Source organism: Salvelinus alpinus, chromosome 12, assembly GCF_045679555.1.
Source record: "Salvelinus alpinus chromosome 12, SLU_Salpinus.1, whole genome shotgun sequence".
NCBI classification, from domain to species: Eukaryota; Metazoa; Chordata; class Actinopteri; order Salmoniformes; family Salmonidae; genus Salvelinus; species Salvelinus alpinus.
Genome location: NC_092097.1, coordinates 24,899,288 through 24,912,440, shown reverse-complemented (window position 1 = coordinate 24,912,440; position 13,153 = coordinate 24,899,288). Strand labels below are relative to the sequence as shown.

At 49.7% G+C, this 13,153-nt stretch overlaps 1 protein-coding gene across 1 annotated transcript; it reads left to right on the top strand.

The window, feature by feature from the left end:
• Window positions 1-2,054: 2,054 nt before the first annotated feature.
• psma5 (proteasome 20S subunit alpha 5) lies at window positions 2,055-12,946 on the top strand. The gene is made up of 10 exons (XM_071335482.1): window positions 2,055-2,182; window positions 2,477-2,521; window positions 2,999-3,065; window positions 3,838-3,964; window positions 4,285-4,352; window positions 4,596-4,703; window positions 4,902-4,960; window positions 5,161-5,263; window positions 11,992-12,078; window positions 12,397-12,946. Exons 2-10 carry the CDS (start codon window positions 2,493-2,495, stop codon window positions 12,472-12,474), a joined length of 726 nt encoding a protein of 241 aa, XP_071191583.1. The 5' UTR covers window positions 2,055-2,182; window positions 2,477-2,492; the 3' UTR covers window positions 12,475-12,946.
• The last annotated feature ends 207 nt before the right edge of the window (window positions 12,947-13,153 follow it).

Here is a 13,153-nt window from a genome sequence, read left to right as displayed (position 1 = left end):
CTATTGGAAGGTGAACCCTCACCCCAGTCTGAGGTCCTGAGCGCTCTGGTGCAGGTTTCTCTGTACTTTGCTCCGTTCATCTTTCCCTCAATCCTGACTAGTCTCCCAGTCCCTGCCGGTGAAAAACATCCACACAGCAAGATGCTGCCACCACCATACTTCACTGTAGGGATGATGCCAGGTTTCCTCCAGACATGACACTTGGCATTCAGGCCAAAGAGTTCAATCTTGTTTTCATCAGACCAGAGTTTCTCATGGTCTGAGAGTACTTTAGGTGCCTTTTGGCAAACTCCAAGCGGGCTGTCATGTATCTTTTAATGAGGAGTTGCTTCCGTCTGGCTACTCTACCATAAAGACCTGATTGGTGGAGTGCTGCAGAGATGGTGTCCTTCTGGAAGGTTCTCCCATCGCCACAGAGGAACTCTGGAGTTTGTCAGAGTGACCATCGGGTTCTTGGTCACCTCCCTGACTGAGGACCTTCTCCCCCGATTGCTCAGTTTGGCCTGCCGGCCATCTCTAGGAAGAGTCTTGGTGGTTCCAAACTTCTTCCATTTAAGAATGATGGAGGCCACTGTGTTCTTGGGGACCTTCAATGCTGCAGAAATGTTTTGCTTCCCTTCCCCAGATCTGTGTCTCAACACAATCCTGTCTCGTAGCTCTATGGTCAATTCATATAACCTCATGGCTTGGTTTTTGCTCTGACATTCACTGTCAACTGTGGGACCTTATATAAAAGGTGTGTGCCTTTCCAAATCATGTCCAATCAATCGAATTTACAACAGGTGGACTCCAATCAAGTTGTAGAAACATCACAAAGATGATCAATGGAAACAGGATGCAACTTGAGAGCTTTTTGAGAGTTGAGAGATCAAGTTCCTTGGTGTCCACATCACCAACAAACTATCATGGTCCAAATAGACCAAGACAGTCGTAAAGAGGGCACAACAATGCCTATTCCCCCTCAGGAGACTGAAAAGATCTGGCATGGGTCCTCACATACTCAAAAAGTTATTCAGCTGCTCCATCGAGAGCCTCCTGACTGGTTGTATCACCTCCGGGTATGGCAACTGCTCGGCCTCCGACCGCAAGGCACTACAGAGGGCAGTACGTACGGCCCAGTACATCATTGGGGCCAAGCTTCCTGCCATCCAGGACCTCTATACCAGGCGGTGTCAGAGGAAGGCCCAAAAAATTGTCAAGGACTCCAGGAGCCATAGAAATAGACTGTTCTCTCTGCTACTCTCTGTGCTGCTACTCTCTGTTTATTATCCATACATAGTCACTTTACCTCTACCTACATGTACATATTACCTCAATTACCTCGACTAACCGGTGCTCCCACACATTGACTCTGTAACGGAACCCCCTGTATATTGCCTCATTACTGTTATGTTATTGTTGCTCCTTAATTATTTGTTATATTTTTATTCATAGTTTCTTTTTATTCTTAAAACTGCATTGTTGGTTAAGCATTGTAAGTAAGCATTTCACTGTAAGGTCTACCTGTTGTATTCTGCGCATGTGACAAATAACATTTGATTTGATTTGACATTACCTCAATTTCGAGTCTTACAGCAAAGGGTCTGAATACTTAAGTAAATAAGGTATTTCTGGGTTTTTTTATATAAATTTGCAAACAATTCGAAAAACCTGTTTTCGCTTCATCATTATGGGGTACTGTGTGTAGATAGATGAGGAAAACATGTATCTAATCAATTTTAGAATATAGCTGTAACGTAACAAAATGTGGACAAAAGTCAAGGTGTCTGAATAATGTATGCTTCAGTAAGGTTGGCTTCTTAGCGTTCATAGCAATGGTTATCAACTGTACCGCAGAAATGGAATGTATATCACAGAAAATAGACAGCTGCAGAGAAGTATTTGGTTCAAGAGCAGATAGTGTCAATGTAGTGGAATGGGGTAGTGGGTTTTTAATGAGTGTAGGGTTAGTTAGAATGAGTTTTTATTTTTTTTCCTTTTTTTCCCTTTTCCCATATTGTGTCACAAAGTATAATGGATTTATATTATAGTCCGGTTGGGGGCGGTAATGAAACATATTGGATGCCAACCACCCTTAAACCTCATCAAAGACGAAGAGGAAGCATTTCCCTCTCAGTGTGTTTGAGCACGCACACGCTTCCTGTAGAAACAAGCGAACTCATTCTACGATCTAGAGCGGGTGGTAGGCAAATAGTATTCTCTTTCTTGACTGCGAATCCAACATTATTTTCCATTATAGTTGTATGAATCATACATAATGTTGTGTAAAAGTATCGTAGCGTGTAACGTTACCCCTGAAATGTAGTTTGCTAGCTCTAACTTTTTGAACCAATGCCGGTGGTGTTAATGTAGCTACTGCTGTACACAGATCTTTCCTACCTATCTGCAAGTTCCCACACACGAACTAACGCTACATTTTGTGTTTTAATTGCATGTTCCCAATCGCGTCTCTTCAACAAAGTGTTTTTGTTTACAGATCTAAAACCTTTAAGATGTTTTTGACGAGATCGGAGTACGACAGGTAAGTTAATACACGGAATTGCATTGTCACGACATCGGGCTAGCTAACTAGCCGCTAACAATTAACGTAGCTAACTTCCATACGTACCATCGCACAGTACAATTTTATTTAGCTCGCTATCTAGTTAGCTAGCTAGTGCTTGCTAGGTGGTTTGTGCACTTATGTCTGGTAAACATCTGCGTATTAATCATTCCTTAATGGTATACTATAATATGTCACTGAAATTGCCGTGATAGTTTGCTGTATAACGCTAGCTAGCTAACGTTAGTTTCTTTCACTTTCACTTAGCTAAAGTTAGTTAGCTACAGTAGCTAATTGCAAAATGGTCGTGTTCCAGACTGGTGTATTTTTTTGCTGAGAAATAAGTTTACGTTACCCCGTTACCTTAGTTCATCTAGAAAGCTCTTCTAACCTTTACAGGACTGACGGAATAGCTATTGGAACTTCAGGGCACTAAATCTATCATCTTTTTTTCAGAGGAGTAAACACCTTTTCTCCAGAGGGACGACTGTTCCAAGTGGAATATGCTATTGAGGCGATTAAGGTATTTTCAAAACATCAAATTCAATATCACTAGAATACACCATTACACTTCACCTTCAATAATAGCTTCCTCAGGAAAGACATTGTTCATTGTCACGGAAAATAGGCAACCTTGTGTGTCATCTCTGTATATAGAGTTCAAAAGGTACTCTCACTCAAAGCATGTAAAAGAATAACCCAAGGACCCCGAGATGTAAAAAAATATTATACTTAATTGAATAATACTAAGGGTGACAGGGCAAGGTGCTAAACAAAAATGGCATGTTTTGGCCATATTTATTTATTTAACTAGGCAAGTCAGTTAAGAACAAATTCTTATTTACAATGACGGCCTAGGAACAGTGGGTTAACTGCCTTGTTCAGGGGCAGAACGACAGATTTATACCGTGTCAGCTCGGGATTCAATCTAGCAACCTTTCGGTTACTTGCCCAACGCTCTAACCACTAGGCTACCTGCCGCCCCATTTATGCCATAATTGGTGCTGTAAAATAAAGTAGACACACTTAGGTACACAACTGCTGTGCGTAACAAGTGCAGCCATCTTAAATACTAGTGAATGGTAAGTCAAGGTATATTAGCATAGAATATGTAGTAGAGAAATATAAAAAACCGGACAATTCAAATGTCACATTATGGAAGTAAGACAACAGTCTAGGCTACATAACAATACAGTACTGAAGTATAAAGCTCAGAGGGCGGGAATGGGGACAGCTGGTCATCTTTGTATATGACATTTCTATCAACAAGAGTCTGAACACCTGTTGTCTCTCAGCTGGGCTCCACAGCCATTGGCATCCAGACGTCTGAGGGGGTGTGTCTGGCCGTGGAGAAGAGGATAACCTCTCCTCTAATGGAGCCAAGCAGCATCGAGAAGATTGTGGAGATCGACACCCACATCGGTAAGCAGCCAGAGAAGGGACTAGGCAGGGGCAGACACTGTCAAACACACAGACGTGAACACTTATCGGAGCTCAGGTTGTTTGTATAACGCATGACCTGACTGGTCTATGGAGAAAACAAGTGTTCTCAATCATTCTGGGAAAATGAAAGGTAACTGGATGAAGCAGTCAGAATAATTTCTATAGGCTCAACATATTTTTGTATCATATTTTTAAGATAAGTACCACTGTGTAAAAGAGGCCTTCTATAGGCCGTGTTTCAGAGATTAGTATTCAAGGTTGGAAAATGTGTTTTGAGCGTCCGTCTCTTCTCCTCAAAGGTTGTGCTATGAGTGGCTTGATAGCTGATGCCAAGACTCTTATCGACAAAGCAAGAGTGGAGACACAGGTAAGTGTTGAGTTGGCTGAATTCAAGTACAGGTGCATTTTCAAACTGAACATTACTACACTATCGAGGTAAAATGAACACATGGCTGATGTTTGCACTTATGAGATGCACACTACATTGTGAACTACTTGTAAAGCAGTTTTGTACAACATAAAGTAAAGCATTTTAGATCCTCAACTACTTGATATGTAAAGCCTTTTAGTTTCTTTCCTTTTTAACCCTGCTTTGTTTGTCCCCTTCCAGAACCACTGGTTCACCTACAACGAGACCATGACAGTGGAGAGTGTGACCCAGGCCGTGTCTAACCTGGCCCTGCAGTTTGGAGAGGAGGATGCAGACCCTGGAGCCATGGTTAGTGATCACAGAACAATGAGACAAAACCTCGAAGATAACTCACTTGCGTATTGCTCACCTTTTCATTAATTCAGTGATGTATTAATTCATAGAAACTGTTCGAGGTTGAAAGCACTTTTTCAGCTAGTTGTCACTTATTTCTCCCACAGCTGTGAGGCGTCACACTGTACTCATTCACTGTGGTTCTCTCCTCAGAGCCGACCCTTCGGTGTAGCGCTTCTCTTTGGTGGACTGGATGAGAAAGGGCCCCAGCTGTACGTTAATCTATTCAACATACATTTAACACTTTGTTTTAGTGTGATATAATTGGTTTGGGAAAAATCTCTCATACCTCACTTCTAATCCAGGACTTGTGCTGCGTTTTCATGAGAAAACCAAGCCTTCAGTCTTCATCAGATGGTGAAATGTCTCTTGAATTTCTACACCCCCTGATTTTTCAACTTTGTGTGTGTAGGTACCACATGGACCCATCAGGCACCTTTGTCCAGTGTGATGCCCGGGCTATCGGCTCTGCCTCTGAGGGAGCCCAGAGCTCTCTGCAGGAGGTCTACCACAAGGTACCACCATCCCTCTCTCAGGCATCATCTCCCTCTCCTCTGTTGCTATCATTATCATCACCCGCCAACCTTCTCCTTCATTACTTCCTCCGTCACCCCACCCCCCCCCAACCTTCTCCTTCATTACTTCCCCCCCCCCCCCAAACTTCTCCTTCGGTCCTCCCCCCCCCCCCCCAACCTTGTCCTTCATTACTTCCTCCGTCACCCCCCCCCCCCCCCCAACCTTGTCCTTCATTACTTCCTCCGTCACCCCCCCCAACCTTGTCTTTCATTACTTCCTCCGTCACCCCCCCCAACCTTCTCCTTCATTACTTCCTCCGTCACCCCCCCAACCTTCTCCTTCATTACTTCCTCCGTCACCCCCCCACCCTTGTGCTTCATTACTTCCTCCGTCACCCCCCCCACCCTTCTCCTTCATTACTTCCTCCGTCACCCCCCCCAACCTTGTCCTTTATTACTTCCTCCGTCACCCCCCCCAACCTTGTCCTTTATTACTTCCTCCGTCACCCCCCCCAACCTTGTCCTTTATTACTTCCTCCGTCACCCCCCCCAACCTTGTCCTTTATTACTTCCTCCGTCACCCCCCCCAACCTTGTCCTTTATTACTTCCTCCGTCACCCCCCCCAACCTTGTCCTTTATTACTTCCTCCGTCACCCCCCCCAACCTTGTCCTTTATTACTTCCTCCGTCACCCCCCCCAACCTTGTCCTTTATTACTTCCTCCGTCACCCCCCCCAACCTTGTCCTTTATTACTTCCTCCGTCACCCCCCCCAACCTTGTCCTTTATTACTTCCTCCGTCACCCCCCCAACCTTGTCCTTCATTACTTCCTCCGTCACCCCCCCCAACCTTGTCCTTTATTACTTCCTCCGTCACCCCCCCCCCAACCTTGTCCTTTATTACTTCCTCCGTCACCCCCCCCCCCAACCTTGTCCTTTATTACTTCCTCCGTCACCCCCCCCCCCAACCTTGTCCTTTATTACTTCCTCCGTCACCCCCCCCCCAACCTTGTCCTTCATTACTTCCTCCGTCACCCCTCCAACCTTGTCCTTCATTACTTCCTCCGTCACACCCCCCAACCTTGTCCTTCATTACTTCCTCCGTCACCCCCCCCAACCTTGTCCTTCATTACTTCCTCCGTCACCCCCCCCCCCAACCTTCTCCTTCATTACTTCCTCCGTCACCCCCCCCCCCAACCTTGTCCTTCATTACTTCCTCCGTCACCCCCCCCCCCCCCAACCTTGTCCTTCATTACTTCCTCCGTCACCCCCCCCAACCTTGTCTTTCATTACTTCCTCCGTCACCCCCCCCAACCTTCTCCTTCATTACTTCCTCCGTCACCCCCCCAACCTTCTCCTTCATTACTTCCTCCGTCACCCCCCCACCCTTGTGCTTCATTACTTCCTCCGTCACCCCCCCCACCCTTCTCCTTCATTACTTCCTCCGTCACCCCCCCCAACCTTGTCCTTTATTACTTCCTCCGTCACCCCCCCAACCTTGTCCTTTATTACTTCCTCCGTCACCCCCCCCAACCTTGTCCTTTATTACTTCCTCCGTCACCCCCCCCAACCTTGTCCTTTATTACTTCCTCCGTCACCCCCCCCAACCTTGTCCTTTATTACTTCCTCCGTCACCCCCCCAACCTTGTCCTTTATTACTTCCTCCGTCACCCCCCCCAACCTTGTCCTTTATTACTTCCTCCGTCACCCCCCCCAACCTTGTCCTTTATTACTTCCTCCGTCACCCCCCCCAACCTTGTCCTTCATTACTTCCTCCGTCACCCCCCCCAACCTTGTCCTTCATTACTTCCTCCGTCACCCCCCCCAACCTTGTCCTTTATTACTTCCTCCGTCACCCCCCCCCCCAACCTTGTCCTTTATTACTTCCTCCGTCACCCCCCCCCCAACCTTGTCCTTTATTACTTCCTCCGTCACCCCCCCCCCCAACCTTGTCCTTTATTACTTCCTCCGTCACCCCCCCCCCAACCTTGTCCTTCATTACTTCCTCCGTCACCCCCCCAACCTTGTCCTTCATTACTTCCTCCGTCACACCCCCCAACCTTGTCCTTCATTACTTCCTCCGTCACCCCCCCCAACCTTGTCCTTCATTACTTCCTCCGTCACCCCCCCCCCCAACCTTCTCCTTCATTACTTCCTCCGTCACCCCCCCCCCCCAACCTTGTCCTTTATTACTTCCTCCGTCACCCCCCCCCCCCCCAACCTAGTCCTTTATTACTTCCTCCGTCACCCCCCCCCCCCCCCAACCTTGTCCTTCATTACTTCCTCCGTCACCCCCCCCCCCAACCTTGTCCTTCATTACTTCCTCCGTCACACCCCCCAACCTTGTCCTTCATTACTTCCTCCGTCACCCCCCCAACCTTGTCCTTCATTACTTCCTCCGTCACACCCCCCAACCTTGTCCTTCATTACTTCCTCCGTCACCCCCCCCCCCCCCCCAACCTTCTCCTTCATTACTTCCTCCGTCACCCCCCCCCCCCCCCCAACCTTTTCCTTCATTACTTCCTCCGCTACCCCCCAACCTTCTCCTTCTTTACTTCCTCCGCTACCCCCCCAACCTTCTCCTTCATTACTTCCTCCGCTACCCCCCCCAACCTTCTCCTTCATTACTTCCTCCGCTACCCCCCCCAACCTTCTCCTTCATTACTTCCTCCGCTACCCCCCCCAACCTTCTCCTTCATTACTTCCTCCGCTACCCCCCCCAACCTTGTCCTTCATTACTTCCTCCGCTACCCCCACCAACCTTGTCCTTCATTACTTCCTCCGTCACCCCCCCACCCCAACCTTGTCCTTCATTACTTCCTCCGTCACCCCCCCACCCCAACCTTGTCCTTCATTACTTCCTCCGTCACCCCCCCCCCAACCTTCTCCTTCATTACTTCCTCCGTCACCCCCCCCCAACCTTGTCCTTTATTACTTCCTCCGTCACCCCCCCAACCTTGTCCTTCATTACTTCCTCCGTCACCCCCCCAACCTTGTCCTTCATTACTTCCTCCGTCACCCCCCCAACCTTGTCCTTCATTACTTCCTCCGTCACACCCCCAACCATGTCCTTCATTACTTCCTCCGTCACCCCCCCAACCTTGTCCTTCATTACTTCCTCCGTCACACCCCCCAACCTTGTCCTTCATTACTTCCTCCGTCACACCCCCCAACCTTGTCCTTCATTACTTCCTCCGTCACCCCCCCCAACCTTCTCCTTCATTACTTCCTCCGTCACCCCCCCCCCCCCAACCTTTTCCTTCATTACTTCCTCCGTCACCCCCCCCCCCCCAACCTTTTCCTTCATTACTTCCTCCGCTACCCCCCCAACCTTCTCCTTCATTACTTCCTCCGCTACCCCCCCCCAACCTTCTCCTTCATTACTTCCTCCCCTACCCCCCCCCAACCTTCTCCTTCATTACTTCCTCCGCTACCCCCCCCAACCTTCTCCTTCATTACTTCCTCCGCTACCCCCCCCAACCTTCTCCTTCATTACTTCCTCCGCTACCCCCCCCCACCAACCTTCTCCTTCATTACTTCCTCCGCTACCCCCCCCCACCAACCTTCTCCTTCATTACTTCCTCCGCTACCCCCCCCCACCAACCTTCTCCTTCATTACTTCCTCCGCTACCCCCCCCCACCAACCTTCTCCTTCATTACTTCCTCCGCTACCCCCCCCCCCAACCTTCTCCTTCATTACTTCCTCCGCTACCCCCCCCCCCCACCTTCTCCTTCATTACTTACTCTGCTACCCCCCCAACCTTGTCCTTCATTACTTCCTCCGCTACCCCCCCAACCTTGTCCTTCATTACTTCCTCCGCTACCCCCCCAACCTTGTCCTTCATTACTTCCTCCGTCACCCCCCCCCCAACTTGTCCTTCATTACTCCCCCCCCCCAACCTTGTCTTTCATTACTTCCTCCGTCACCCCCCCCAACCTTCTCCTTCATTACTTCCTCCGTCACCCCCCCAACCTTGTCCTTCATTACTTCCTCCGCTACCCCCCCAACCTTGTCCTTCATTACTTCCTCCGCTACCCCCCCAACCTTGTCCTTCATTACTTCCTCCGTCACCCCCCCCCCAACTTGTCCTTCATTACTCCCCCCCCCCAACCTTGTCTTTCATTACTTCCTCCGTCACCCCCCCCAACCTTCTCCTTCATTACTTCCTCCGTCACCCCCCCACCCTTGTGCTTCATTACTTCCTCCGTCACCCCCCCACCCTTCTCCTTCATTACTTCCTCCGTCACCCCCCCCAACCTTGTCCTTTATTACTTCCTCCGTCACCCCCCCCAACCTTGTCCTTTATTACTTCCTCCGTCACCCCCCCCAACCTTGTCCTTTATTACTTCCTCCGTCACCCCCCCCAACCTTGTCCTTTATTACTTCCTCCGTCACCCCCCCCAACCTTGTCCTTTATTACTTCCTCCGTCACCCCCCCCAACCTTGTCCTTTATTACTTCCTCCGTCACCCCCCCCAACCTTGTCCTTTATTACTTCCTCCGTCACCCCCCCCAACCTTGTCCTTTATTACTTCCTCCGTCACCCCCCCCAACCTTGTCCTTTATTACTTCCTCCGTCACCCCCCCCAACCTTGTCCTTCATTACTTCCTCCGTCACCCCCCCCCCCCAACCTTGTCCTTTATTACTTCCTCCGTCACCCCCCCCCCCAACCTTGTCCTTTATTACTTCCTCCGTCACCCCCCCCCCCAACCTTGTCCTTTATTACTTCCTCCGTCACCCCCCCCCCAACCTTGTCCTTTATTACTTCCTCCGTCACCCCCCCCCCCAACCTTGTCCTTTATTACTTCCTCCGTCACCCCCCCCCCAACCTTGTCCTTCATTACTTCCTCCGTCACCCCCCCCCCCAACCTTGTCCTTCATTACTTCCTCCGTCACACCCCCCAACCTTGTCCTTCATTACTTCCTCCGTCACACCCCCCAACCTTGTCCTTCATTACTTCCTCCGTCACCCCCCCCCCCAACCTTGTCCTTCATTACTTCCTCCGTCACCCCCCCCCCCAACCTTGTCCTTTATTACTTCCTCCGTCACCCCCCCCCCCCAACCTTGTCCTTCATTACTTCCTCCGTCACACCCCCCAAACCTTGTCCTTCATTACTTCCTCCGTCACACCCCCCAACCTTGTCCTTCATTACTTCCTCCGTCACCCCCCCAACCTTGTCCTTCATTACTTCCTCCGTCACACCCCCCAACCTTGTCCTTCATTACTTCCTCCGTCACCCCCCCCAACCTTTTCCTTCATTACTTCCTCCGCTACCCCCCCCCAACCGTTTCCTTCATTACTTCCTCCGCTACCCCCCAACCTTCTCCTTCTTTACTTCCTCCGCTACCCCCCCAACCTTCTCCTTCATTACTTCCTCCGCTACCCCCCCCCAACCTTCTCCTTCATTACTTCCTCCGCTACCCCCCCCAACCTTCTCCTTCATTACTTCCTCCGCTACCCCCCCCAACCTTCTCCTTCATTACTTCCTCCGCTACCCCCACCAACCTTGTCCTTCATTACTTCCTCCGTCACCCCCCCACCAACCTTGTCCTTCATTACTTCCTCCGTCACCCCCCCACCCCAACCTTGTCCTTCATTACTTCCTCCGTCACCCCCCCCCCAACCTTCTCCTTCATTACTTCCTCCGTCACCCCCCCCCCAACCTTGTCCTTTATTACTTCCTCCGTCACCCCCCCCAACCTTGTCCTTTATTACTTCCTCCGTCACCCCCCCCAACCTTGTCCTTTATTACTTCCTCCGTCACACCCCCCAACCATGTCCTTCATTACTTCCTCCGTCACCCCCCCAACCTTGTCCTTCATTACTTCCTCCGTCACACCCCCCAACCTTGTCCTTCATTACTTCCTCCGTCACACCCCCCAACCTTGTCCTTCATTACTTCCTCCGTCACACCCCCCAACCTTGTCCTTCATTACTTCCTCCGTCACACCCCCCAACCTTCTCCTTCATTACTTCCTCCGTCACCCCCCCCCCCCCCCCAACCTTTTCCTTCATTACTTCCTCCGCTACCCCCCCCAACCGTTTCCTTCATTACTTCCTCCGCTACCCCCCAACCTTCTCCTTCTTTACTTCCTCCGCTACCCCCCCAACCTTCTCCTTCATTACTTCCTCCGCTACCCCCCCCCAACCTTCTCCTTCATTACTTCCTCCGCTACCCCCCCCAACCTTCTCCTTCATTACTTCCTCCGCTACCCCCCCCAACCTTCTCCTTCATTACTTCCTCCGCTACCCCCCCCAACCTTCTCCTTCATTACTTCCTCCGCTACCCCCCCCCACCAACCTTCTCCTTCATTACTTCCTCCGCTACCCCCCCCCACCAACCTTCTCCTTCATTACTTCCTCCGCTACCCCCCCCACCAACCTTCTCCTTCATTACTTCCTCCGCTACCCCCCCCCCACCAACCTTCTCCTTCATTACTTCCTCCGCTACCCCCCCCCACCAACCTTCTCCTTCATTACTTCCTCCGCTACCCCCCCCCCACCAACCTTCTCCTTCATTACTTCCTCCGCTACCCCCCCCCACCAACCTTCTCCTTCATTACTTACTCCGCTACCCCCCCCACCTTATCCTTCATTACTTCCTCTGTCGCCACCCCCAACTCCACCAGATTGTCAGTCGGTTTCATTCTGCATCCTATCGCAGGAGTGACGACCTTATTTTATTTATTAACCAAGACCTCTGTTTTCTCTCTGGGTGGCCTCCAGTCCATGACGTTAAAAGAGGCCATCAAGTCATCCCTCACCATCCTAAAGCAGGTGATGGAGGAGAAGCTGAATGCCACCAACATTGAGGTGAGCTCTAATCCTTCAGTCTCAACCACTGACCCTACTTCTAGTCGAGACATCTATTGTAGATGTGGAAGTTGTTGGATCTAAGCAATATGGTGTAAGCCCCACTAAGCCTACCAGACGTCTGGTCATATTGTAGACGCAATTGTCATATTGTATTGTTTACCATAAATTCATGTCTGCTGAGCCTTAGTCCTAGAGGGACTAATATTCCTGTTTTACTGGTGTACCAGCTATCGTTAGGGTGATGGGCAGCAATGAACCAAAACATATCACTCATCACATGTTTATTTGTGTGCTGACCTTCTCTCACCCCTTCAGCTGGCTACAATAGAGCCAGGCAAGACCTTCCACATGTATTCCAAAGAAGAGCTGGAGGATGTTATCAAGGACATCTAGAGCAGAGTGGTGCTCTGTGGGCCTAGTCAGCACAGAGGTAATCCACCTGGGCTTTGAGGATCACCACACATCTACAACTACATTTCCCATCAGCACTCTCGCTAGTTTCATTGGTTCCTTGTGTGGAAGGGAGGCAACTCTTTGTAATGTGTTATATTTTTTTCTTATTTTGGCTCTGGAAATGGGGGGGCAGGGAGCCTAGTGGTTAAGAACGTTGGGCCAGTAACTGGAAGGTCGCTGGTTAGAATCCCCGAGCAGACCAGGTGAAACATCAGTTGATGTGCACTTGAGCAAGGCACTTAACCCTAATTGCTCCCATAAATGGCTCTCAAAGCATTTGCTACATGACTAAAATGATTTCTACAGTGCTGTACAGGCATCGGTCAGATCAGTGCTTAGAGCTCTGACATTAAAAAAGGGGGGTACTTTTTGTTATGGATCAATGCCTAAATAAAACTGATGTATTCTAAAAGGTGTGGTTTGTGTCATTTCCTCCATGGTGTGTGTACTTCTGACGGTTTCATTACCAAAATCATACAGGAGGGTGAGGTTGACAACCTTCATCTGGTTTTGTCCGCCAGGTAGCGTAATAGCAAATAACTTTGCTCCTACTGGGAAGAATAAGGAATGAATGGACGCATCTACAGTCCAATGAAAAGGCATTTCAATTAAGTCTCAA